The sequence below is a fragment of the Varanus komodoensis genome, unplaced genomic scaffold (genome assembly GCF_004798865.1).
Source record: "Varanus komodoensis strain SLA01 unplaced genomic scaffold, ASM479886v1 scaffold12, whole genome shotgun sequence".
Taxonomy (NCBI): Eukaryota; Metazoa; Chordata; class Lepidosauria; order Squamata; family Varanidae; genus Varanus; species Varanus komodoensis.
The window spans coordinates 24,025,151-24,052,159 of NW_025335349.1; the positions used below are offsets into that span (position 1 = coordinate 24,025,151).

At 50.6% G+C, this 27,009-nt stretch overlaps 1 protein-coding gene across 4 annotated transcripts in view; it reads left to right on the forward strand.

Annotated features, from left to right (window-relative positions):
* Positions 1 to 986: 986 nt before the first annotated feature.
* Positions 987 to 27,009, forward strand: part of PRPF40B (pre-mRNA processing factor 40 homolog B) — a 40,494-nt gene continuing 14,471 nt past the window's right edge. Inside the window, exons 1-19 of one of the 4 annotated variants that reach the window (XM_044421869.1) lie at positions 987 to 1,039; positions 4,795 to 4,887; positions 5,924 to 6,073; positions 6,160 to 6,240; positions 7,293 to 7,320; positions 8,659 to 8,684; positions 9,776 to 9,853; positions 11,606 to 11,716; positions 13,293 to 13,413; positions 13,524 to 13,554; positions 14,484 to 14,651; positions 15,235 to 15,337; positions 15,953 to 16,017; positions 16,224 to 16,388; positions 18,260 to 18,368; positions 18,687 to 18,837; positions 21,405 to 21,538; positions 23,222 to 23,336; positions 24,973 to 25,064. In XM_044421869.1, coding sequence (XP_044277804.1) covers positions 1,037 to 1,039; positions 4,795 to 4,887; positions 5,924 to 6,073; positions 6,160 to 6,240; positions 7,293 to 7,320; positions 8,659 to 8,684; positions 9,776 to 9,853; positions 11,606 to 11,716; positions 13,293 to 13,413; positions 13,524 to 13,554; positions 14,484 to 14,651; positions 15,235 to 15,337; positions 15,953 to 16,017; positions 16,224 to 16,388; positions 18,260 to 18,368; positions 18,687 to 18,837; positions 21,405 to 21,538; positions 23,222 to 23,336; positions 24,973 to 25,064 — 1,824 coding nt within the window. In that variant the 5' untranslated portion in view covers positions 987 to 1,036. Of the gene's footprint in view, positions 1,040 to 4,794; positions 4,888 to 5,923; positions 6,074 to 6,159; positions 6,241 to 7,021; positions 7,104 to 7,292; positions 7,321 to 8,658; positions 8,685 to 9,775; positions 9,854 to 11,605; positions 11,717 to 13,292; positions 13,414 to 13,523; positions 13,555 to 14,483; positions 14,652 to 15,234; positions 15,338 to 15,952; positions 16,018 to 16,223; positions 16,389 to 18,259; positions 18,369 to 18,686; positions 18,838 to 21,404; positions 21,539 to 23,221; positions 23,337 to 24,972; positions 25,065 to 27,009 lie in introns of those variants that run through there. The other 3 variants (XM_044421871.1, XM_044421872.1, XM_044421873.1) reach the window with 3 other exon arrangements.

Consider the following 27,009-nt stretch of genomic DNA (forward strand, 5'->3'; position numbering starts at 1 on the left):
GGCCTGGTAGCCATTGATAGCCTTAGGGGCTCTATCTAATCCCCTTTAAAGGCTGTCTAATTTGGCAGCCATCAGATAACAATCCAGAAGGATTTCACAGTATTTCATATCCAATAATCAGCTCAATTATATTCCCCATAAGCCCAATAACAATCTTGGGGCGCACAATGTGGTAGAAAATGTTGCATCTTTGCATCATCCTTGGCGCTTGACTCCTGTCAACGCCTTGAAATCTCTTGCATGTGACAAGAGGATGCCATAAGGATCTCATGTGGAAGGGCTGCAGTGCATGCCTGCTCAGAAATAAGACCCACTGAGTTCCAAAGGACTAATTCCTATTACCACATCAGCTTTGCAGGCAAGCCACTTCAGGTGTGTCTTTAACAGGAGTCTAACGTGAAGGTTATGTTAATCCTCACGTTGTGTATAAACGAGAATGATCCATCTATGAATTCTACATCAAGATCCTTTTCGAAGCGCTGGAGGACGCGAGGCCTGGTCCTGCCCCCGAGGCCAGTCACGACTCTGTCGCTGCAGACACGTGTTTGCCACACCCGCATTCCTTGTTTCCTTTCCCTTGCCCACCAAACCCTAAGCGTTCTGCATAACTTAAAATAGCTCGCTGCCGCGGTGAAATTCAGCTCCCCTTGCTCTGATATTACCACTGGCTGTCCCTGACGGCAGAAAAGCAAGGCGGGCGCGCGGGGATGTGAATTTCTGCACATGCTCAGAGGCACGCCTTTCCCTTCGGTACTCCTGACGTCGCAGCCAGACTCTGCCCCTGCGCCGAAAGCAGGCTTCCCGTTGGATGAAACCGGGCTCCTGGCAGCGCAGGGCTCGGCCCCTCGCCGCGTTGCTCCGAGCCCCGCGCCGGGAGAGCGCGCTTGGCCAGCAAAGGGGCTCTCTCGGCTCGCGCGCCCGCCGGCCCGCCCGGCCGGAGCTCCCCGCCCGCCCGCGCTCCACCAATCGCGGCCGCGCTTACTGCCGGGTGGGCTGAGCCGCCCGCCTGCACGCCCAGCTGATCCGAGGCTCGGCCATGGTAATGTCTGCTGCTTTGTTATTCCCCCTCCCCCGAAGATCCGGGGCGGAGATGGGTTCGGGGGCGGAGGGGTGCGCGTGTATGTGCCCGATCGGAGCTTCCCAGGGAGGGCGAGGGCTGCGGGACGCGTCCACCCTTCACGGGCCACATTTCTCTCCACCTTCTGCACGGATGGGGGACCGTCGCGGAGCGCCCTCCGCCTCGCTGGCTTGCTGGAATCCTTTTTTGAGGAGCTTGGTGGGAGGGGGAGGATGGCATCCTCGGGAGGAGGTTCGGGAGCCGATAAGAAGGTGGGCAGCCGGGATGGTGAGGCATCTTGGTTTGTGCGTACAGGCACAGATGCGTGCACTGTTCCCCCCCTCCCGAACCAAACAAAAAAAAGCAAAAGCACCCAGCTCGGTATAGGTACACAGAAGTACATGCGATGCACACGTGCACACCTCCGCGCGTGTATGTGCGACTAGATGCCTGCATAAAACACATTTTAAATTTGAACTGCCGGTTTATGCCAGACGTTGAACCTGGGCTAGCACTATACCTTGCCTGGCTTGAATATCGCAGAGGTAAGGGAGATTAAGTTGAGACAGCATTTCCCACGAGGCCATTCGCCGAGCTTCGTGCCTCAGGAAAAATCTGAACCTGATTCTTCCCCGGCCAAACCTAGCCTACTCTCTGCTGCGCAGTGCCGGCTGCCTCATTTACGCCTGTGCACAAAGCCCTTCAGTGCCCATGGGAGCAAATGCACAGCAAGAAATGGATATGCACACATGCAATTGTAGCCACATGCTAAGGTGCATGTTCAGGGATGGGCACAGCATCCCTCTAAAAGTCAAAGATGCATGTGCATTTATATCTCTCTGTCTTCAGATCTTTAAATATACAATACATGCAGCTAATATAAATATATGTGCATTGTAAGTAAATGTGGAAGAAGGTATGTGTAGATGATCATGTGAAAATAGACAATGCAGATACATCTGTTAATGCAGATACACAGATATGAATCAAGAGACACCAAAAGGCCCACATACATCTGCTTAGATACTCTAAGTAAAGCCGCACTTCAGCCAGATCGAGAGCCAAACTGCCCTTTAGACCAGAGAAATTCACCGACATTGGAAAAGAGCTCCAGGATAGTTTAGGTAAACTGTCCCAAGGGTGGAGACAGTGGCAAGTGTGATGTCACTGTGATGTCATTCACAGAGGTAGGAGTAAGTTGGAATTGTACAAAACTAAATCCCCTCAATATGCCACAGTGCAAGAGGCTGAGAAACTTTTTGGGTTCCCAACTTAAATGCAAGGCCGTGTGTGCTTGAAGAGAAGGACTGTGGCTTGGCAGAAGACTCCAGGTCATCTCTGGGTGGGGCTGGGAAAGGCTCCTGTCTGAGGTCCTTGGGAATGGTTGTGAGTCACTGTAGGAGGGACTGGTGAAAGAGGGACCCCCCCCCCCAAAATTAATAGCAGGCAACTTCCTCTGTTCTTCGAGGCAACTCAAGAGAGTTGGGAGCTAAGTGCTATGTGCCCACACTGAGGTACAATTCAGTTGCACAAGAGAACAATCCAGATTTAGCTTCCTGTCCCACTACCCCTGGGCCACAGCCCCATTTGGTGCCTTGACTTATGCAGGGGAAAGTAAGACATTATCCTGATATGCTACTGTTTATCAGCAAACATCACTGCTTATCACCAAATAGATGTCTTACTTCTTCCTCTCCATACTCTTCCTCTCCGTACATCTACTGCAAGCAGTCTGGCTCACACAGAACCATCTTTCATCTCTCTCTGTATACCCATTCATCCAGTGTTGCTCCCCTTCGTTGGCTCACCATGCAGAAAAGGGCAATGGACATTATGCATGGGCTGAAGCATCTTCCCCACTAGAAAAGGTGCTGGCAACTCGGCACCCTCCAGATGTTTTGGACCTATAAGTCTCCATCAGCCTAGTCATTGGTTGGAGGCTATGGACGTTGTAGTCCAAAACATCCAGAGGGTCTCAGATCACCTCCTTCTGGGCCAAAGTGTTTCACGGTTCATCATTTATGATTGAGCTAAGGGGAGATGGGAATTTTTTGCACCATGACTGGTGGGGATAGAAGAAATGTCCTCACAGAATTCTGAAGTTTGGGATCCACCCATGGGCACCAAGTTGAACAGAAAGAAGTTCACATGACATAAAGATGATATCAGGAATGCACTGCCACACAATCTAAGGATGACCACTTCCTTCTGTAGTTTTTTTAAAAATCTAGCGTTCAGAGGTGTGGAACCTCTGGCCCGCCAGATGTTTCCAGAGGGTAGATGCTGTGGCATCTGGAAGACTACACAATTATCCTGCCCCATTGGATCAGATGTATGGGGTATTCCAGAGAGTTTAACCTTCCTATACAGTACATGTAAGTGTTTTGGGGGGAAGGATCGTAAACAGTGAAATCAGAAGGAAATTAAACACGGAAAGTGGCGATCATGTTAATGTTGGCTAAACAATTCCAGATGTTCCACTGCAATACCAGACCACTGGACAAGTTGGTTGTAGCTGATGGGAGTTCAACAACATCTACAGAGCCACAAGTTCTCCATCCACTATGCAGACGAACTTAGACAAATGTTGTGAGAAGAGACTCTTAATGGCTCTTAGCCATGACAGATAAAGGGAATCTCTGTTCAGATATGTGATTACTAGTTGCTGGGCAGAAGTGACAAGCGAGAGCCATCACCATTGTTCTCTGCTTTTGAGCTTCTGGGGACATCTGTCAGGCCATGGAAGGATACAGGATACTAGAGGGACCTTTGATGGGCTCTTGCAGCGTTCTTAGTGAGTTTTTACGTACTAAAACAGGGAGCAGGTACAGTTTCCAGGCAGATATTTTTCTGTTCCTGCCTTCATGGTATCCATGCTGAATTTTACGCTTAGGAGGAGAGCTTGCAAGAGGAGCAGAGGGTGGATGCCACCCATACATTACAGCTCCACCTGTCTTCATCAAGTACCTGTTCCCAGGTCAGGGCCTCTTGAATCCGCTGCTCTGCAGAGCCTCCTGCTTGTGGGTGCTTTCCTCTTGGAGGGGAGTCTGCCTGCTGTTTCTCAGGGTTGATCCTTTGCTCTGGCAGAATTAGTTTCTTTCCTAGTGTGACTGCTCTTTTCACCCACGGGCCTAATGGAGTGGTGCTGCAGTGGTGGAGTTGTGGGATGTTTTGCAGCAGCAGGGTGCCAGCAAGAGGGCATTTCTCACTATCTGTCAATGCATAAAGGTGTGAAAGGTTTTTTTCTCTTATCTCTCCTATTCTAAATACGTACATTTATGTTCCTGCCAGTCAATTTCAGACAAGTTTCAGGAATGACAGGCTGGCAAAGATAATGACTAGGGGGGTGCAGATGTTTCCGTCCACCCTGGAAATGTGTCTTGACTCAAAGCAGAGGGAAGAGGGCAGCTGGAAACATTTGGGAATTCCCCTTGGAGTCACCTCTGAAGCGCAGCAAGGCCTTCCAGTGCCCCTCAGATGTTTCTGGGCTTTTACTCCCATCAGTGCCAGCATGCATGGCCACTGGTGAGGGATGAGGAGGGATGCTTGTAGTTCAAAGCATCTGAAAGGTGCCAGGTCAAGGAATGATGGGCCAGATGGAGGGAGTGGGACTTGGAAAATGTGGGATGCTACTTGGAAACTTCCCCAGATGCTTCTCAGCTCTTTTTGCCTTCCCCAGCAATAACCCAATTCCTTCTCTCTCCCCTGCCACCCTGTTTATTCTGTCTCTCTTTCAGTCAGCTCCAGATTCAGGCAGTGTCCCTCCCCCTGGGCAGCCGGCCCCATTTCCCCCTGCCCCACCGCCGCCACCAATTCTGCCGCCTCCCTTTGTAAGTTCCGGGCTCTCTGGCTTGCATTTCAGCATGTTTGGCAGCATCCCAGTTGCTTGGCCTCATGCCACAGGGTGTATGCAAGTCTGTATACATGCGGGTGTTACTGTTACGTGGGATTGATGAAAGATCCATTTTGGAAGGGGCTCCGTACGAAAGTGACATGAGGCTGTATTTGCAGCTACACCAAGAGTGAGGAGGAAATTGGGATGGAGGGCTGGAGGAGCTGCTCCATAGCCCTTGCTGGGCTGTCAGGGAATGCAGGTACCTCCTCTTGGGTGGTGCGGTTCTTGGCTGACCCACTGGATAAAGGGTCCACTGGTGCATTGCCAGGACCTGGGGGTGCTGTGTGTGGTGCTTCCCCTGTTGGGGGAAAGCTCATGCACAGTGAAGCTGCTCTGCCTAAGTCCGTGACCGGGGATAATGGAAGACTCAGTGGTGTTCCTCTGTATGCAGGCAGCACCTGGAGTGCGCTGGCAGCTGCAGGAACGCTCCTCCAGGCTTGCGCCCTCTCCCCAGTGGGAGAAGACCTGAGCCCAGCAAAGGGGGGCTCTCGCACGTACTGGGAGGGCTATCCTTTCACACAGCACCAGGGCCAAAAGCGGACTGTCAGCTGTGGACTGGAGATCCTTATCTGGACTTCACCCTGTCACTTGCTGACGACTACGATGCGATTTTGTGTGTGTGCATGCGCACGCACCTGGGATCGGTTCCAGACATAGCTGTACTTATCTGTCTGTCCCAGTCATTGCAGCATACGTTAGTTGCAACGAAAGGCCCATGGATTTCAGTGTGCGCTCAGAGCCTAACTAAGCCTGGGCCCAACCCCTTATCGGCTGCAGTGTGCTGTTGCTATGGTAGAGCTTTCCTAGAAATGCATTGCCCTTTTACTGTCTGATATTTCCCCCATTCATTTCTACTTGAGAAAGGTCCAAGGCACACTTGCTGGTACTTGTTGGCCCCTGCATTGCGGACACGTGACTGGGAATATACTCTGTGTACATCTCTCTCTCTCTTTCTCTCTTCTTACTCCTAGATGCCTCCTCCAGGAATACCACCCCCATTCCCCCCAATGGGATTGCCCCCAATGGGACCACGGCCACCCCCTATGCCACCCATGCCCCCTGGCATGATGCCGCCTCCCCCACTGATCCCACCCATGCCTGGACCACCACCCCTGGGACAGGTAATACCCATTCGTGGAGCCCATGCCTCCCTTTCTCCCCCCCTTGCTCCCATAAGATGTGTGGCCTTTCCCCCTTCTGTCTCCAGATGCCCGCAATGGTGCCACCAATGCTGCCTGGAATGATGATGCCCGGGGTGCCAGCCGGGCCGGTTCCCGTCTCTGGAGGGGTGAGTGTCTGGAAGGGCTAGTGGTTCAGGCGGGCACAGGGGCTCTGCCCGAGGCATGGGTTTTGTGGCCTGGTGGGAGGGCTGCTTGGCCTTGGCCACGGCAGAGCAGTGCTGCAGAACGTCTGTCAGCCCGAGGGCCACATTCCTATTCAGAGAGGCCCTCGGGAGCAGCATTCCCGCAGTGGGCGGGGCCAAAGGTGAAGGGGTGGAGCCACAGTATGAAAGCATGCCAGCTTATTTTAGCTGAAAGCTCTTCCTGCCAGCACCCTTAGCAGTGGCATGCCAGCCTTTCAAGGGGTGGGGGAGGCACCGGAGCAGAGCCCGGAAACTCCCAGGCAATCAGCGGTCGGTGGGAGGAGGGTGCGGCCTGGGGCATGGGCAAAGAGTCAGGCGTGTGCTCAGCCCCTCTGCCCAAAGTCCAGCTTGTGTTCCTGCCCTCCACTCTGGGGCTCTCCTGCTGCCTTGTGCTTGGCTGTGGACTGAAGAGGAAACTGGTCCGAAGCTCAAATATTTCATAGGCATGGCAGTGGCTGCAGAGATGAGGTTTTCTCTCTGGCTTTGGCACTCATACAAGGCACCCTCAGGAAAAAGGGTGTCAGTTATGGGAGTGGAGATTTCCAGATGGTGGCAGCAGGGTTCCTGCGCCGTGGGGCGTGCTATCAGCATGGCACAGGCGACCGAGACAGCCGTTGCTGGCCCTTGATGTAGCCTATGCATCTGAGCATCGAGGTTACTGTCGAAAGCAGTGATAGATGGACGAGGGCCTTTCTAGAGGTTACAAAACCAGGTGACAGAAGATACCGACAACCTGTTTTGCAAGAGCAAAGTTGCTTTGGAAGGGCCAGGCCTAGTGAGGAGTGGAGGTGCGTGCACGCCGATGTACACGCACGCGCATCCCGAACCATTTCCTCTGCTGTTGCTGCCTTGCTCCCACCACCGCACCAAGCTATACAGAGGTTGCATTCAGGGGAAGGCAAAAGGATCCACTCCAGTGAGGAAGGGAGCCAGGTCAAAGCCCGTGGATTTAGTTCTATTTGTTTTTTTTTGGACAGGCAGCCCCTGCGACAGACCCATCCAGTGGTGAGTAGCCACCATCAGTATATTTAAGGGATCTCCGGATCAGGCACTCAGTGCTTGGGAGTTGAATCTGATATGTGGCCCTGCGTTGGGAGCACTGGGCAGCGTTCCAAGGATTTATCAGGGTCAGTTCCAGTGGCAGCGCTGACAGGCAGGTCAAGCCCCAAATGCAGGGGGGTTCTGAGAAGGGCAAGGAAAAGACCAGGCAGGAGCTGCTGCTCCCGGATTCTGGCATGGAACTGAGGTCTTTTGAGCCAGACTCTTCAGAAGCCGAACCAGAGCACAGCAGCAGGGCCACTTCCGGTGAGCAGGCCTTGCTCGCTCCTCAGGCAAGACTTCAGCAGTGAGTAGCCGGCCAAGCGGCACCTTTGGGTGCCCACACCCTTTGGGGCTCACATCTGCTTCAGCATCTGCTTCCAGGTCCAAGGGGGACTAGTTTGGAGGAGAAGGTGCGGCTGTCTTCCCCCCGAGGGCCCAGGAACCCCTGAGCTGCTCCAAGACCAGTGTGGAGTAGTGGTTAAGAGTGCAGGACAGGGACTCAGGTGATCAAGGTTCTAGTCCCCACTTGGCCATGGAGTCGACTGGGGTGACTTTGGGCCAGGCGCAGACTCTCTGGCCAGCCTACCTCACAGGGTTGTTGTTGGGGTGATAAGACTGAGATCAGCAGGAGAAGAATGACATAAACTGCCTGGAGTTCTTATAAGAAAAAAGGTGGGATATAAATCTAATAACTAACTAAATAAATAAGGCAAGGCAGCTGCTCTGTGATGTTTGGCTCAGTGGGTCACCAGTCATTGTCCGGAGGAGTCCTGCAGAGATGGCCTGGCCTGTGGAGAGCCACACCACATTTCTTCCGCTTTGTGGCGGAGGCTCTGTGCCTTCCACAGCCACATGCTTGGAGGTACGCCATGGTGGCAAAGCGTCATGCTGTGCACTCTTATTAATCAAGCAGGGGAGAGGGGAGGACACAAGAGCGCATGATGTTCGGCATCAGATGCCAGCCTTGCTGAGGTGGTTCTTCACGCAAGCTGCTTTGCGCCCTTCCCATGTAAGCCAACACAAGATATTGGAATGGGCTCCGGGAAACATCAGCCAGCCTCTTCAGCATGAAGCCATCCTATCTGGCAGGGTTTGGTAAACCAGTGCCTTCCAGGTGTGTGGACTGGATCTCCCATAATCCCTGACCATTGACCACACTGTCAAGTGCTGATTGAAGTTGTAGTCCAGAACATCTGGAGGGGAACCTGGTTGTCATCCTCATTCTTGCACTTTGTCCTCCATACGCCTCTCCTGGGGGCCGCAACCACGTCCTTTCTTAATCGCTGCCATCTTGTTTTGCAGCCCCCGTGACCCAGGCAGCACCTGTGGTGAGTAACAGACTGTAGGCATCTTTCCAAATGTGCTTTTCTTCAGGCCTGTGGGTCAGTTTTCTTTTGACTTTCCATCTACAGCAAGATGGGCAACTTGTGGCCCTCCCAACAGTTTAGCCTACAAGTCCCATCAGCCCTTGCCAATACAGCCAGTAGTGAGGGATGATGGGAATTGTCTGTGAAAGCATTTGTTGGACCTCAAGGTTCCCAACCCTGATCTCAAGGTTTCTCATCTCTAATAGCCAAGACATGGTGGTGCTGGTTTTTAAAAGAATTAAAATAGCAGACATGCTATATTCTTACTCCTGAAAGCTGTATTTGGAAGAGCGGGAATTACTCAGACTCAGAGAACAACCTCCTGCCATGCTCTTGCATGAACCTGACCTGACCTGAACATGCCTCATTGCTAGGAAGAGGCAAATCTAGGACAGTGACTCCTGCAGTGAAGCTCCAGGCGGGCTTCCCTGAGGATGGATGGTTCTGCTGCTTCCCTGCCCCAGAAGAGATGACACACCGCAATCACAGGGGCAGGGGGGCAGCACCCCCCAGCAGGGGAGACTGATTTGAGGAGCCCAGTCATGAGTCATGGAGAGGCGCAGCAGGTTGCATCCTGCATGGGTCAGTGCCTGGGTTCACAGGAGCCCCTTGTGATAGCATTAAGGCATCTTTCATGGCACACCAGTTGGGGAATTACTCAGCTAGAGCATTTCAGTGGAAAGGAAGTAAAAAGAATTCTATTACTCTGTTCAGTTTAATTTGCTGAAGTATGGGATTCCCAAGGGCAGGGAAGGCCACTTGGACAGCCGCTTTTCAATTTTGTCATACACATTGAACACCCACGCCCACCCCGGTATCTCTGGGCAAAGCAGTGCAGGACAACATGCTCTGCCAAGATGTGGCCCTCCTCTCCCTGAAATCCAGCTCCTGTAGCAGTTGGATTCCCCTGTCTTAGAGGACTTGTAGAAGAGTCACTCAGAGAAAATACTGTGTGTCTGGGGCATCACAGTGAGATGAGCACCCCATCCCTTCTTCCCTTCAAGATCCAGGACTATCTTTTCCACTTCTTGCTCTGACTTTTTTCTTCCTAGATCCCAAATCCATTAACTGCTGCCATGCAACAGAACGTGATTGTCGGCAGCTCGGCAGTTCTGGACACAGGCCGGAAGGTAAATGGCCTGTGATGCCAAGCACCAGCGACACAAAGGGGATGTGAGTGTGGGAGAGAGGTGGCCTCCGGTGGGCATGCCAGCCCTTAGCAGCACAGTGGCACGCCCACCCTCACACCGATCCAGGATGTGCTTCATGGGGTGGGTGGCCGTGAAAGGGGACATCTCCCCATTTAATAACTTTTTTTGAAATAAATTCAAAATCAGATGGACAAGGAGCCTGGTGAGTACCAAGAGAAGTGACCGGTGTGGCATCCTGCTGAAGACCCAGCCTGCCCTCCTCCAGCCCACTGCTTTTAGGGCAGTGGTGAGCAGAGGGTGGAATGAGATTTGCTGCTAGGTCTCAGCATCACTTCTTGAAGTTGGGCAGGGCCTTCTGACAAATGCAATTCCTGTTCCTTCCCCTTGTCTTTTTTCAAATTGTCTCTTTTTTGGGGGGATATTTTTTCTGGTGATCATGGGAAACTACTCGTAAACCAGGCAATAACCCACCCACTCTTAGATTATGGGAAAATTTACTCAGCAATCTTTCTCCAGCCACCCCGACTAAAGTGAGTTCCCTAGAGAGGTCCACCTGGCACCAACATTACAGTGGTACCTTGGCTCACGAACTTAATCCATTCCAGGACTCTGGTCGTGACCCAAATTGGTCGTGAGCCAAGTCAAATTTCCATTAAGGGTCAATGTAAATAAGGTTAATCCATTCTGCAACTATTTTTTTACTCACAAAAATTTGAAGCAAAGTGACAAAGAGCAACAAAGATCATGGCCATCTCCCCCCCCCCCTACCCCCAGCGATCATGCGGTGGGGTTGGAGGAGACTGGCCTGATCGTGGGTGTGTGGTGGGTGCAGGCACGCTCGGGCAGGGAACATAGACACAATCGCGGCCATCTCCCCCCCCAGCACGAACACAGCCATCTCCCCTCCCCCTCAGCATGACCATGATCATGCCTGTGTAGGGAAGGCGGGTGCGCTCTCGATCGTCACCCGACGCGGAGTTCGCGACCTGCGGCAACATTTTTATGAAATTTCTGTTCGCAACCTGATTTGGTCGTGAACTGAGGCGTTCGTGAACCCAGGTACCACTGTATATGCTTTTCAGAGGCAGGCCAAGACCTTTTTATTTTTCCATTATTTTAATGTTTAATATTTTAGCTATATTTTATGCTCAGTCGTGGATTATTTTGTATTATTTGAATTTATATGTATTTATCAGATTTTGACTTGTAAGCCACCCAGAGACCTGCAACATATTGGATGGGGTAAAAATACCCAAATAAATAAATAAAAATAATTTTAAAAAGAGGGTTACCCCAGATATTGTTCATGGGCACTGAAGTCTAACCTTGGGCATAATCCCATGCATGCACAGACAGAAAAAAACCCTGGAGCTCTCAGCAGTTCCCTGTCAGCGAAGTCTCCCCCCATCTAAATTCGCATAAGATTGCACCCTTCAGAACCATCAGGCAGAGGTGGGGAATGTTACTGGGCTAGCAGTCCCTAGCCAGAATGAGGGATGAGGTTACACATTCTTACCAGGAGGCTTGAAGTTTGCTTTTAAATTATTCCTCTTCTAAGCAGAAACTAATATTCTCACGTATAGGATTCTATGTTCCATAAGTTTCTGTTTTAGTATGGTGTGATGGTAGTTTATATGCAGCACTTACTTTGCAAAAAAATAGCCTACTCCCATCCCTTCACTGAATTGTCCCTCTCTCTCTCTCTCTTATCTCTCTCATATGTTTACTCAGAAGCCTGCTTGGAGTGAACACAGGGCCCCAGATGGGCGAGTTTATTACTATAATTCTGAAACCAAACAATCAAGCTGGGAAAAGCCCGATGATCTTAAGTCCAAGGCAGAGGTAAGAGCCCAACCTGGCCTTGGGTGTGGGGGCAATTTGGGTACCAAACACAGATTTCTTGTCCATTTCTTTTTAGGCTCTAGATAGCAGCCCTGTGTGGGCTTCCCCCCACCCAAAATTGGTCCTAAGACAAAGGTCTTTGTATTGCTAAACTTCCAATAATTATTTGAACTTGTACAAAAGAGGGTGACATGGATGGAGAAAAGTCTGGAAATCAAGTCCTGTGAAGAGCAGGTGAAATAGCTGGGTATGTTCAGACTGGAGATGTGGGTATGGGGAGAGATGGCACTTGTCTTCCAGAGTCTGAATGGCTGCTGTCCAGATGATGGAGCAGACGAGCTCCTTCCCAATGAGGCCTTCATGCCACCATCGCCCTGCCTCCTTCACCAAAACTTAGAGGGAAAACAGGCACCCTAATCTACCATTCTTTCCCCTTCCATGTTTTCCTACCACGGTTTCTGTCTTTTCTTGCTGAAGAAAAGCTGTTATGAGAAACAAAACAAATAGTGTTGCTGCACAGCGTCTTCTGTGTGGTGGCCCCTATCTGTGGGCTCCCATGAGCTCTGTGGCTGCTCCAGCTCCACCAGAACCAGTGGCTGGAAATGTCTGGGAAGCAAAGTTTGGCTGGGCATTAGGAGGGCCTTTCTAATGGCGAGAGCTGATGGACAGTTGTCAAGTCTGCTGAGAGGTGGTGGTGCCCCTTCACGGGAGGGTGAACTCTCAGGAATGCTGCCACTGCCTTCCTCATTGCGGATCCTGCCTTGAGCAGGGTGCAGGTCTCAATCACCTTCAAGGTCCCTTCCAGCTCGAAAATTCTGCAGTCCACAGAATGAAGCGCTGGAAACCTGATCCGTTGCTTCAGCAAGAGGCCACTGAAGAGCCTGGGCAGAAGTGATGCGTGTGGTCATGACCATATGATGTATATGGTCATACACATCTTCTTTCTGTCTGGAAAGATGCTCAGCAAAACTCATCCCCTGAGGAACCTGAGAAAAGCCCTGCTGGATCTCACCCAGCAGGCTGCTTGCCACTGTGGCAAAGGAGGTGCCGTTTTGGCCAGCAGGCCACGAAGAGCAGCGCCCCCTGCCACTTGGGCCACCCAGTGGGTTTGTATTCAGTGGACAGGCAGACTTTAGTGAACTGTTTTGACTAGTAGCCATGGATGGCCGTAATCTTCCCCAAATATGTCTGTAGTGCAGCTGTCCAATCTCTTTTAGCCCAAAGGCTGAATTCAGGCCAGCTCTAGTGTCTTTTAGTAATGCCAAAATGTGATTGAAAGTTGGAAATGGGCATCAAGCCACAGCTAACATTAGATTCATTTCAGTAGGTCTGCTGTACCCAGCTAAATTTCAGTCCAAGCGACACACACACACACACACACACACACACACACACAGGCACATTCTAGGTTGATTTTTCATTATATGTATTTATTGTAAAGATGAAAGGGTTTATCTTGGAGCCCTGTCACCACCAGGCCTCATTCATTCCCGAGAGAGGACAGGCAGAGCCTAGGGACCCGGTTCCTTCCTCTGCTCCCTGCAGGGCCCACAACTTCCTTTCTCTGCCCCTTCAGCTCTTGTTGTCACGCTGCCCCTGGCGTGAGTACCGCTCCGAGACTGGGAAGCCCTATTACTACAACACACAGAGCAAGGAGTCACGCTGGACCCGGCCCCGGGAGCTCGACGACATTGAAGGTGGGGGTCTCTGGGAGCCAGTGAGTGATGTGGCTGGGGGCTGGAGGTGGGCAGACCCTGCCTTCCCCAGGGGTCACCGTGGTAATCACCCCTGCCTTTTGTTTCCCCAGCATTGATCAAGGAAGAAGAAGAGGATGCAGAGTAAGTCCCCGTGGGGAAGGGTCGCCCATGGGAAGTAGGGAAGTAAAGCAGACAAGCTGTGTGTGCTACTGAGGGGACTGGGAGACAGAAGAATGGTGATCTCTGGCCTTTCCTTCCATTCTTCGGTTGGGTGCCAGCCCTATTTTATTTATTTATTATACTTATATTCCACCATTTGTCCTCTTGCAAGAAACTCAAAGGCTACACAATCCTCCTCCATTTTATCCTCCCAACAACAACCCTGTGAGGTAGATTAGGATAAAGGTCCATGATTGGCCCAGTCACTCAGTGAGCTTCATGGCCAAGTGGGGGCTAGAACCCGGATCTCCCAGGTCCCTAGTGGAACACTCACTCCACTTGACCATATTGGCTTTCACCAGCTTTGAAAACTCTGCTTGTTTCATCCTGTTGTGACTCTGCTGACTCTGGAAATGCCAAGAAAAGCCAGAAAATCACCAAATGGTTGATGGGAGAAGGGAGTGGGGCCAAGGAAAGGGGGTGGGGCCATTTGGAGAACCTTCCAGGGCTCAATTGGGTCTCCTGGAGAGCAAGTTTCAGCCTTTGAATTCAGCACTGGGATAACCTCCACCTTCCAACTTTGAAAGGGTGCTTGTAAAAAAAAATATTTCATGGTGTGCAGCATGAAAATGTTCGGTGCTTCATGGAATGTGAGAACTCAATAGGAGGCAGAATGGGATTTTCAGCCATTGGGGCTGAGACTGAAAGGCTCTGACAGCTCTCCTCCTCTCATCCACCTCCTCGGCCTCATTTGGCACGTCTCATCCAATTTTCCCACCTCCCACTCTTGATGGCTTGTGTAGAACCCCGTCTGGTTCTCAGCAGCCTGAGCTGAGCATATTGGCAAGTGCTTGTGGGATCTTTGGGTTCCGGTGCTCGGGGTTCCCAGCCATGGCCCTCTCCCCTGCCAGGAGACAACAGCAGCCTCAGCCGCCGGAAGCCTCGTTGTCTGGCCCGGCCAGCCCCAGCCCATCATCTGCAGCCACCTCGGACACAGAAGGCACTGGTGGTGTTGAAGGACGGGAGACGCCTGGCACGGAGGGGGCCCCCACTGCAGCGGAGGAGGAGGTCACAAGCAGGTGACATAGGAGGGAGAGGTGGGGCAGCAGGCATTTTGGGCAGTGGGAGGCAACTCACAGTGCCCGGGCTAAATGTGGCCCTTGCTGCTACTGCCCAAGCTGCTGTGGCTTGGGCAGAAAGCCAGCAGTTTTGCTGCAAAGTCCAGGTTTCAAGCTCACAGCCTGACAGGCAGCCTTGCCATTCACCCTACACAGCCATGCAAACAAGTTCACCAAAATATCTAGCCTACACTGGGGGGCAGTTGTGTGGGGGGTAACCTTCTAAGAGGCAAGTAGATTGTACCTCCATGGAGGAAGGGAAGCCCCTCCTTTCCTGCCAGCAAGGCCACATGGGGGAAGAGCACTTAACCAATTTGCTTTACAAGGTGCCTGCCAGGGCCGGGGGCCGGGGCAGCGATGCAGTTCCTGCTGCCTTCACCCAGAGCCAGCACGGGAGCCAAGCCAAGTGCCAGCGAAGAGAGGGAGAGAGATCGGTCCTTCTGCCAGGCCGTCCTCTCCCTCTTGGCTTTCTGGGTCTCCCCTAGCAGCTAAGCTCATTTGTATCTCATGCTCCATCCAACACATTTTGCTTTTCCTGGGCAAGTTGTGATCCCGCCCGGAGAGATGAAGATGATCGTGCTACTGGCAATGCCTGGAGCAACAAGGAAGAAGCCAAGCAAGCTTTTAAGGAGCTGCTCAAAGACAAGGTACTGGCTGGGGAAGGGTCAGAAGGACTGAGATTTCTCCTGGGAATTGCAGCCAGTCTGTATAGCCTTTAGCATTAAGTGGTAAAGGGTTTTGGTTTTGCTTTGACTTTTTTCTGGGCTGTATCACTTCAAGATGCTGAGAGGGAGGAGAAACATTTCTGATGGGTAGGGGAACCCTGATTGCCAGAGGAAAATAGCATTGGGGTGGGGAGAATGAATGGCCAGAATTGATACATTCCAAAAAACAATCCTGTTGGCACTCTATTCTTCTGATTGTGTAAAGTGGGCAGGCCTGCTGGCAGATCTCAAGGTGATTTGCAGCAGATCGGAAATAATTTCTGACTCCCACTTCCCAGCCACCACGCATGACAGGCTGAAATGGCAGAAAGCTTGCGGTAGTGAAGGTTCCTGTGTGGAAAGCCTGCAAGTTCAGTTCTTCACTCAAAAAACAAATCCCTGCACTTAGTAAGCAGGTGTCTTTTCTCTGTGGCACCTGCTGCTGGATCTCGGGGCTATGGAATGAAACGAAGCTGATCCTGCGGGCCTGGTGCTCACCCACCCTGGCCTTGGGACACGGAGTGTGCCACAGGCATACTTGCTGTTCTCTGTTTCCAGGGAGTCGTGGCAAGCGCCTCATGGGAGCAGGCCATGAAGCTCATTAGCAGTGATCCACGCTTCAGGTATGCTCAGGCTTCCTCCCTGCCCCCAGTCGTGGCTCCAGCTCCCAGGCCTGGGCTTGTACCTCCTGGCCCTTCCCTGGCTGCCGTGGGAAGTGCTGGACTGGAGTTCCCCCAGCCCCTCCCTCGGCAGCTCACTGCACCCCTGCCCTTGCCCTTTGCCCATCTGTGGGCACAAGCCTTTGACTCTCTTGCACCGCGTGCCCCAGTGCCTTGCCCAAGCTAAGCGAGAAGAAGCAGGCCTTCAATGCCTACAAGGCCCAGCGGGACAAAGAGGAGAAGGAGGAGGCCCGGCTTCGGGCCAAGGAGGCCAAGGAGGAGCTACAGCGCTTCCTGGAGCAGCACAGCAAGATGAGCTCCACCACCCGCTACAGGTAGGGGGGCCACGATTGCCAGCAGAGGGCCCGGGGCCCTTCCCCTCCTGGCCAGGTGAGGGACAGGGGCCTCCGCCCTGGCTTCTCTGAGTGCTTTGACAGGCTTTGTGAAGGAGGTTGATCGGTGAGCTGCCAGGCTCTTCCAGGCCTCGGCCTTGACTGGCCCTGGGAAGGGAACATGTTGGTCTGTGCCTGCCTCAGTGGCAGACAACACCAAGGGCAAGGGATTGCTTATTTTATGGGCATTGTGCCCCTTGGAGCCTGTGGGCCAAATTCGCTTGCAGTGAAATCTGAGGGAGCCGCATTCCCGTGCTGGGCAGGCCCAAGGCAAAGGGAGTGGAGCCAAATGCCAGGGTATTTTAGCTTCAAGTCCTTCGTGCCAGTAGCTAAGACAGGCATTTCAGCCTCGGGGGGTGGGGGTGGGGGTGGCAAGCACTGCGGGAAGGTGTTGTGGCTGTCTGGGGAAGCTGGTGGGCTAGATTTGGCCCATAGGCCTGAGACTTTCCTGCACCCCTGCCTTGTCTCTACATGTGGATTCTGCCCTTCCACTCAAAGTCATGCTCATGGTGACTAACAGTACGATGCAGATACAGGCAGGCGCTTATAATTAAAATATTAAAGTTCCTCACATAACACCCCAATACAAAGGAAATAACTGCAGCAGCCCTAAAGCCTGTCTCAGCAGTGCGTCTGCTGAGATGCCAGAGCCCTTTCTGGCTAAGAATGCCTTTGCCTGCTGGCAGAAAAGCAAGAGAGACGGAGCCAGCCTGACATACCTAGGCAGGGATTTCCAGAGCCTGGGAGGAGTCCATCCCATCAGCCCAGGCCAGGCCGGCCTGGTTTAAATTCCCCGGCCAAGTTAGGCAGGAGAAAGAAGGTGCTTCAGCGCAGTTCCTGCAGCCTGTTGTCGAGGGACGGGGGGAGCCTTTGCTGGGTAACTCGAAGCCAGGCATGCAGCAAACCAGAGGTCTTCTGCTCTGTTGACCAAGCGAGGGGGGAAAACCACCTTCTCTGGACTGATGCCAGGGCAGGCCAGTTCAGAAGCTACATTCTGCCTGCCAGTCCCTGGGGCAAAGCATCCTGCCCGCCTGAGGGGGCTTGAGCAGGTATTTATTTATTTATTTGGGATATTTCTAACCAGTCCAATCACTATGCGTCTCTGGACAGCTTACAACGGATTCAGTAAAAACAATGTAAGTATCATAAATGCCCCAAATAATAATAAAACTAATAACCCATGACTGAAGTAAGATAATTAAAATCTATTAAACTTTAAAATATTGGGTGAATAAAAAGGTTTTGGCCTGGCACTGAAAAGCATGTAATGATGGCGCCAGGTAGACCTCTCTAGGGAGTGCATTCCATAACCGGGGCGCCAGTGCAGAGAAAGCCCTCCTCCAGGTATTCTGTCTCCTAATCTCCTTCAAGGAGGGTTCCCAGAGCAGGTTCCTGCTGCAGATCTTAAGGGGCGGGAGGGCATGTAGGGAAAAAGACATTCCTTTAGGTATCCTGGTCCCAAGCTGTTTAGGTCATAACTTGATAGGTCATAACCAGCACCTTAAATTGGCCTGGACTTGGATGGTACCATCTCACAAGGCTGGGTCCCCACGTCCGCCCCCCAGAGCCCCTTGCCCCTCTCATTCCACAGCCCCATTGGCACTGCTTAAAAAAGGAAAAGAACATCTGGCTTGGCTCCATACATGCCCTGCAGTGCCCACGTCTTGGGCCACCCTGCCCACCTGTTCTTCTTGTGTCTTCCTTCCTCAGAACCCCAGGGTCTCCCTTCAGCCTCACTGAAGTGGTGCCAAACAGTCACACCCAACAGCTGCCTTGCTTCCTCCCCACCATTCTTTCCTCTCCCCTCTCTCCAGGAAAGCTGAGCAGATGTTTGGGGAACTGGAAGTGTGGGCCATGGTGCCAGAGCGCGATCGCAAGGAGATCTACGATGATGTTCTCTTTTTCCTGGCCAAGAAGGAGAAGGTGAATTAGCAAAGGGATGGGGTGGTACTGTCCGTAGCAAAGAATAGCATTTAGGTCAGGTAAATGCCCCCCAATATGTTGGAACACAGCTTTCATCAGTCTCAGCCAGCATGCTCACTAATCAGGGATTATGGGAGTTGTAGTCCGGAACTTCTGGAGGGCCTCAGGTTGCCTCACTCCTGGTCTAGATCTGTCTCCCAGCTCACCTCTCCAGTGCTCCAGACATTAAGCTGTTCTCAGAGCTTGGGAAAAGGAAGCCTGGGGGTCTGCGTGAGCAGGATGGGGGGCAATCCCAACACAGTCCTGCCACCTTCCCAGGAGCACGCCAAGCAGCTGCGCAAGAGGAACATACAGGCGCTGAAGAGCATCCTGGACAACATGAGCTGTGTCAGCTTCCAGACCACCTGGTCCGAGGCCCAACAGTACCTGATGGACAACCCCAGCTTTGCAGAAGATGAGGACCTGCAAAGTGAGATGCCTTCCACTTTCCTTTTGCCACTGCTCCTACTCTTAATTCCTCCCCCACCTCCTGATCTGCAGCCCACTCTCTTCTCTCACAGAGGAAAGTTTCTGATCCCAAGGAGCTTCATGAGGCTCTGGCCACAGTTCAGGGCACACCCATGGCTCAGAGTAAATGCATCTCAGGATTCCTGTTAAGAAGAAAAAAAGTCATGTTTCTAGTCCTTAAGGGTGCAAAGATAGGCTTGAACATGTTTAAGCAATGACAGGTGAAATTATACAGACAGGCTGGGGGTGGACAAAGAAGGTTGTCCTGTGGCTTGAGATTGAGATTTTGGGCCCAGCTAGACTGCCCCACAAGCACCACCATGAGACTAGCAAAATCACAATCTTTTGTGCAGAATATATGGAAGCTTCCATTATTTCTGTGAATCACAGAATTCAACTTTTCTTGGTGCTGATCTCCTCCCACCCTTCTTAGTTGTTGCTGAGTATCCACAATCTTGACAGTTCCTTTAAAAAATAAGAATGGCATTGATATAAATGCAATGTAATAATAATATATAGCCAATCCCAGGAATTATATTGCATCCTTCACTGCTGCTACCACAGTTGATCATTTCTCTCAGCATTGTTGCTTCGCAATGTGGACTCCATGGCCTTCTGTTGCCTCTGCCCTCACAGTACCCCTGTGAGGTAGATTCCTGTTACCCCCATGCTGCAGATGACACACTAAGCTGGAGTGAGTCTGACCTGACCAGGAGTCTGTGGCAAAGCTGAGATTTGAGCCCATGCACCTGAGATCTCATGCATCCAATTCTGCTTACAAGATCTAAATCGAGCTAAAGTAGGTGATGGTTGTCGCTTTTTCTGCAGTGACCTGATGGGGTCTTCCTACAGTGGAAAGTGCAGATATTTGTAAGGACAGAGCAGGGCCTTGGATGATCTGTGCTTTTAACACACAGCTTTTGGAAAACGTGTCCAAATCACCAAATATATGGTACAAGAAAACCCCGCTTTGCTCCCTTGTCTCTAGCCCCTTCCGCCAAAACCCAACATGTGCACTGCTGTTGCCCCTTCCCACATGCTCACACCGGTCCTTATGGCCAGGAAAGATGATATTCTGCAGGTCCACGATCACATACATGTACATGCACAAAAGTTGAATATCTCAGCCTTGGTTAACACAAGGGCAGGTTTCTACCCCTTAAGGCTCAGGTGGGCAGCATACAAGTCACATATCCCACCTTTGCCCCATAGGTCACTGAATTTGACAACTGAGAAAACAGTGGTTTGAGTACAGAGCTTGAGGTTGGTTAAATTTAGCTTGAGCGCAAGTTAAATTTGACCCTTTTAACACGCTAGAAATTATTTGCTCTTGATTTTTTTCCAGCACCCCAAAGAGTATTGCCTGTGGAGGTATCTTGGTGGGTGAAACTATCCCTCAGGCCCTATAAAGTTGCACATTTCTGCCTTAAGGTTTTGAAGATTCAACTGATGTCAGTGCTGAGTGATCTTTCCAGGGGGCTGTATTGCTAGTGAGCAACTCTCTGGTATCTTGCTGGGCTTTTCCCTTCCCCTCCGTCACCCCGGCCTCACTAGTCTAGCCAAAGGATGGCATGTTTGAACAGTGAATCCTAAAAGGTGAACACTGAAAAGGCATTAGGTTGAATGCTATATCTTCAGAGGTATAGAATGCAGCTTTTCTTGGCCCAGACTTTGAGAAAATCTTGTCATTAATATTTATATATAGATCTGTAAAAAAGCAAGACAAAATATATATATTCCTGGTACTGCAAACAACAAAAACAGCACAGTGATTCTTTTAGTAAGGAAAAGAAGTCACAAATCATTAGATCTCTCCTATAGTTTGCAAGACAGAAAAGCTCCTCAGGTCTATTGAAATCTATTTTTTTCCATGTTATTCATAAACCCAGAAGTTCTAAAGGTAGCTGAATGCTACTTGCTTTGTCTTAGATAAATGAATGCTGTTAGTTTGGACATTTGGCCCAGATCTTGAGTATATACCAGCCTGGTTGTTGCCCCCTGGAGATCATGAAAATGTGGCCCTGTATGAGGCAGCAGAGGTCTGGCCTCCATAGTTTTTCCTCAGCATGCCCTTGCCCACCCAGATTCTGACCAGAAACAAGAAGTGGCTGTCCTTCCTGAATCAGCCAAAATGCAAGTGATACAATGCACATACCGCAGTATTCCAAACAAAACAAGCAAAATGACTGCATTAGCACAACCAGTTTATTTAAATGGAAAATTCTAAAAAATATTCTTAAAATGCATGGATTAAAATTGAAATTCTTTAGCAATAATAAACATTATACAAAATCTAATCTAATCTAATCAGTTTTACGTATGAACTGTTTCAGTATAAAACACCAGTTTCAGTCATCAAGAGGAGTAGGTGCCATCCCGCTTAATGACTGAACCAGGCTCCTGCCCCATGTTCCTCTTCCGCGGCATGTCTCCTCACTGCCCAGAATAATGCTTGCGCTCTTCCCCGTGTGCCATGATGGTGTTGCTGCCCAGCTGAGCACGGGTCCCTCCCGCCTCTGCCTCTTTCAGACATGGACAAGGAGGATGCCCTCATCTGCTTTGAGGAACACATCCGGACGCTGGAAAGAGAGGAGGAGGAGGAGCGCGAGCGAGGGCGTCTGCGAGAGAGGCGCCAGCAGCGCAAGAACAGGGAGGCCTTCCAGGTACCTGCAGCTGTGGCCTTAGGCTGGAGCACATGGCTGGGGGGGGCAACCCTGAGCCACCCTTGGAAAGGAGACGTGTGGGTGGCACATGAAGCTGCGTGTGGCTCAGTCCATGGCATCTTCCTTAACAGGATCCAGGAGCAGGTAATGAGAAAGGCCTCCTTTGCCTGCGATCCTGGAGAGCCTTCGATAACAATGGGGTGGATGGATCCAGGGGTCTGGTCAGTGTGGAGCAACTTGCACGGTTCTGTGCTCTGACCCCTTTTATTATCAGATACACGTCTCCAAGCTCAGGGGTGCACAGCCCTCTCAGCCTCGGGCCACATTGGGCAGCCCCAGGGGTTGTACCTGCGCACACACGCAAATGTGTGTGCACGTGCACACCCACCGCCCACACACTTCCAGGTGGAGGCAAAGAAGGGGTTCCCTCACTAGCGCTAGCCAGGAAAATGCGGGGGGTTTTTTCAGGGGACACCTGGAGGGTCACCAGAAATGACTTGGTGGACTGCACGTTTTGCAACCTTGACCCAGTGTTTCAGCTGTCTATCATCTGAAGGCAAATGCATCACACAATCACTGGCAATCACAGAGCAAAAGAAGCCCTGACTGGCGTTCACATTCCCATGGAAGCATGTTGAACATGCTGGAATGCCTCTCTTAATGCGTACCAGGCCTTAACACGTACCAGACCTTCTGAGTTTTCAAGCCCTGTGGTTCATGCCTGGCCAAGGGCCCTCTTGGTTGTGGTTCTCTTGCTATGGAACTTCCTGCCTTCAGAGGCACATCTGGAATTTTCAGTAGTTTGGTTTCACTGGTGGCTTCTGATGGCACCACTTCATCCTTCAGCTCTTTTTGATGTTCTTCACAAGGCCCTCGATGTGTCTTGTTTTGTTCAAATAGCATTGTGTTTATTATCTACTGGGTGGCTGATCTTGTAACATTGTTTTATTGGTGCATTTTCATTCTTGTATTTTAATTATTGGTTGCAAACCAATCTGTGATTTTAGAAAAATTGTAAAGAGTAGCCTATAAATTCAATCACTCACGAAATACTGTTGTGACAAAGCAGGCCAGGGCATTTCTTGGAGGGGTAGAGGGATGTAGGAGTCTTAATGATTAGGTCTACAGGCAGGTTGCAGTCCATGTGAATGCAGGAAAAGCACCACCTTTGGCAATGAGCATGGAATTCAGCTTCCATGGAACCTGGATTTTTAGATGAAATGCACCCTTCTAGCCTTTATAAGATATGCTTGACATGGTGAGGAATGCCTGGGGAAACTGGACATGCCAGCAGCTTGCTGAACAAGATTTCCAGGAGTCGGGGAACAAGATCCTGAGATTTCAGTAGCCATTGCCCATGCACATTCAACGTATCTCTGCAGACATAAAATCTGGAAAAGGCTGCAGCAGCTCTTGATGTTCCAGTGGCCTCAGATACAACAGCTGCCGCCTTTTCTACACATCTGTGGATTGGGGCATGTACACCAGGAATGTTCCTGTTTTGGGGGACATGCCTGAAGGGGACCCCAGTATGAACTCTCTTGAGGTGCAGAGTGGGGTGAGGGATTCAGGGCCTGCTATGGGGCATGTGCCCTCCCCAGGCAGGGCCTGTAAATGGGGGAGGGGCTGACTCCCCGATCTCTCTCACTCTATCGTAGAATAACCAGGCTGCTTCTTGCTCAGGCCTTCTTGGACGAGCTTCATGAATGCGGGCGCCTGCACTCCATGTCCACTTGGATGGAGCTGTACCCCTCCCTCAGCACTGACAGACGCTTTGCCAACATGTTGGGCCAGCCTGGTAAGCAGCAGTGGGCAGGAATTCTCCCCCCACCCCCGCCACCTTTTATCAGGAATGGGTCTCCCAGGAAGGAAGGACGGATGGACGGAAGGAGATAATCGGGTCTTTCTGGGTGGTATGTGGGGTGGACTTCAGGAGAAAAGACCCCTCCCTTGGAGCAGTAGGTGCACATACCAGGTTAGATATGTAGTCAGGGGCCAAAATGCCAGAGAGGTGGGTCCCCCTCTTTCTCGCATGGTACCCCAATCCCTGTTTGGCCAAGCTGGTGTGGTGCAATTGTGTCCCAGCCAAGAAGGTTGCTAGCCCTGAATGCTCGCAGTCCTGCTTCTGCGAAAAGTGATGCTTGTCCATGCAGCTAGCTTTAAAAAGCACTTTTGGCAAACAAGAAAGCTGCATGAGATGTTGGTTGGGAGGGCAAGATGGGCTGGGACAATCTGTGTCCTTCACCTCAAAAGCCTGCTGGAAAAGACCTCCTCAAGCCTCCGGCAAGAGGAAGGTGCCTTTCCCCGCACCCCCAGGGGCTGGGCAGTCGGGGGGGAGTGGAGTCAGAGGTGAGGCAGTGGGGAGAAAGAGAGAGAAAAAGGGTGCCTCACCCACTTTTAGCTTCAGTTCCCCCACCCCTTGGAAGGCACAAGGTCCCCAACAGGTTCTCTGCAAGGGAGTGCAGCCCTTGAAAGAGAAGTGGTCCCCAGCTGTGGTGCCATGGCAGTGGCACAGAAGTTCTGGCAGCTTGGATGCCCAGGCGCTCTCGCCATTCCTCCTCCACTTTCTAATCTTCAGGAAGGCATGACTCACTGGTAACAGATTGCATGCTGAAAATCCCAGGGTTGGTCCTCAGCATTTCCTGTGAAAGGATTAATCCCCGAGTTCCTTTCATGGGAAATGCTGAAGATTAAACCTGAAGTTCCCAGCATGCAGAGCTATGTTCGAAGGTCTGGAATCTGGGGCTGGCCTAGGCAGGCTATCAGCCTCAGGTTGGTTTGGAAGGCCGCTCCTCCTACCTTGTTCTGGCAGATTTCAACATGCCATTTGAGATGGGGTGAGGTGGGGTCTTCCACACTGCCTTTGATGCCAGGCAACCCTTTATCATGGTTGTGGCCCCTTTGCTCAGCCCTCTGATGCCACCGATTGCTTCCCATGTTTGTATGGTTCCTCACCACCACACTGCTGCACTCTTGAAAGTGAAAATTCCTTCACTAAAAGCTGGTTACTGGCAGGGAGAGCTTTAAGCTGGAGTATGGGGGGGAGGGGGCTGGCCCTGCCCCATTTGCCTTCGACTCTGTCCCCCTTTGCATTTAGCTGTGCCCACCACCCATGTGTGGCCTCCCCAAAATGTCTCTGCAATGGCGTTCAGCCCAAGGGCTGTGCGAGGCTCTGCGTGCCATCCAGCCTTTACCAAGAGCGTGCTGCAGAATGCACACTCCCGATTCTGCAAGTCCCAGAGGGAGGCTCGTAGTGGCGGGCTGGGGTCTCCCAGGCAACGTGCCTTGGTGTGCCATTTACCGATACCCTCATAGATAGACCCCAGTAAGCATCGCAGGAATCCCGGGGCTGTTTGAAAAGCTCTCATCAGAGATGCTCCCATGGAAGGAGCCCACTTGAAATGGGCTGCGCTTTGCTGCTCTTCCGCCCACAGGCTCCACCCCGCTGGACCTTTTCAAGTTCTATGTGGAGGATCTGAAGGCCCGCTTCCATGACGAAAAGAAGATCATCAAGGACATTCTGAAGGTGTGGCCAGAGTGGGCACGGGAGGGCAGGGGGAGAATGAAACCTGCAGGCCTCTCCGTGGCGGGCCAGCTCCCTTGGGCTCTGGTGGCGGCAAGCTCCTTCCCTTGGCAATGAGCCCATAGTGCTCTTTGAAAGGACCCTCTTTTTTGCCAAGCAGGAAACCTGCCTGGTTTGATATAACATGCATGTCAGTTTCACTTGCACGGTGAAAAGTACATTGTCTGCTCTTCCTCGTGTCAGTTTAACTTAATTCTGAATTCTCTAAAAGTGAGTCTCAGGAGTGCAATTGGCATGAAAACTCCTGCTCCAGGCCAGGACTGGCCCTGAGGGAATTCTGGGAGTTGTGGGTTCTCTCTAAACATGCTAGGATCAAGCCCTTAATGTGTTATTGCTATTGCTATTGTTAATTTATTATGGCCAAGGAGAGTTGCTTGTGGCATTTTCTGCCTTGGGCGAAAATAACTTGGCCAGTGTTAGGAAGCTTGACTTGTGGGGAGGGAACTGAACCATTCATTTCTCCTCCGTGAAAAGCGTTTTAGGCTGACAATGAACCCACAGTGCCACTTGAAATACCCTTTCCTTGGTTGAGCGGAGTATCCACCATGTTTTAATATTTGCACCAGTTGCACTTCAAAAGGAAAATGTGCTGTCAGCCTCATGCCAATTCTGCTTCTCCGAATTAAAAAAGGGGATGATGCCTGGGAGTCAAACCAATCTGAAAAACCCATCCTCCAGTGAGTTCCTCTGCTCTTTAGTTGGACACCATCAGGAATGACTTGGAGTGTGAATGACACAGTTCTGCCATGGCTGTTCCGAGCCATTAGGAAGAAGGCCCAGAGCCTAGGCCTGATAAAATGGGAGGGCATGGCCCTCTTGCTGTTGTTGAACTGCAGTCACCATAGCTAATGGGGGATGATGGGACTTGTAGTCCAACAAAAAACCCTCTGGTGGGCCCCATGTCCACTTATCCCTCAGCTAAACTATCTCAAGCTACTGAGCCAGGATTTTGCTAGAGGTCTTTTTTTGTTACCCCCTTTTATTTTTTTAAATACAGAAAGAAAAATAAATACATAAATACAAACATCACAATATCAATATTATAACGCACAAAACCCAACTAATAAGTAAAGAAGCAAATAATACTGTGCCCCCACCACCCAGGAGACCTCCATTTCATTTCATTTATTATAACATTTAACAATATATAATATGCTTCAATCATATCCATATCCCCTCCAAAAATTTATATAATCTTGATTAGACTTACAAACTTTACCTTCTATCAATACTGCTTTTACAAAATCTTCCCAAATTTCATTATATTTATTTACTTTTATTAACCCTTTTAAAATTTTTATTTCTGTTGTAAGTTTATCATTAACTACTATATTCCATATTTCATTATACCATTCTGTTTACATATCCCAATTCTGTTTCCAATATTTAACTATCACTAACCTGGCTGCCATTATCAAACTTAGGATCGATTCTTTCTTGACTTCATTTATATCTTGTTTTTAAATCAACAGCAATAACACAATTCTCGGTGACATTTCTAAATCAATATCTAAAATTCCTCTAATTTTGTTAAATACCATAATCCAAATCTTTTGTATATTATCACAATCCCAGCACATATGTTTCTAAGTTCCAATTCCTTCCCCACATCTCCAACATATATTAGAATATTTATCATCAATTTGATTTAACTTAACTGGTGTTAAGTACCATCTCCATATCACTTTATATCCATGTCTTTCATTCTAACCGACATATTCTTATATACTCTTTTATTCCAAATATTCTTCCAATCCTTGTCTTTTATTTCACCTACATCCATTTCCCAAATAGATTTTAAACTTTTTGTCTGATCCCCTAACTCTATTAATATCCTATAAATTTTAGCAATTCTTGCTTTGCTTGTATATTCTTCCTTAATCTCACA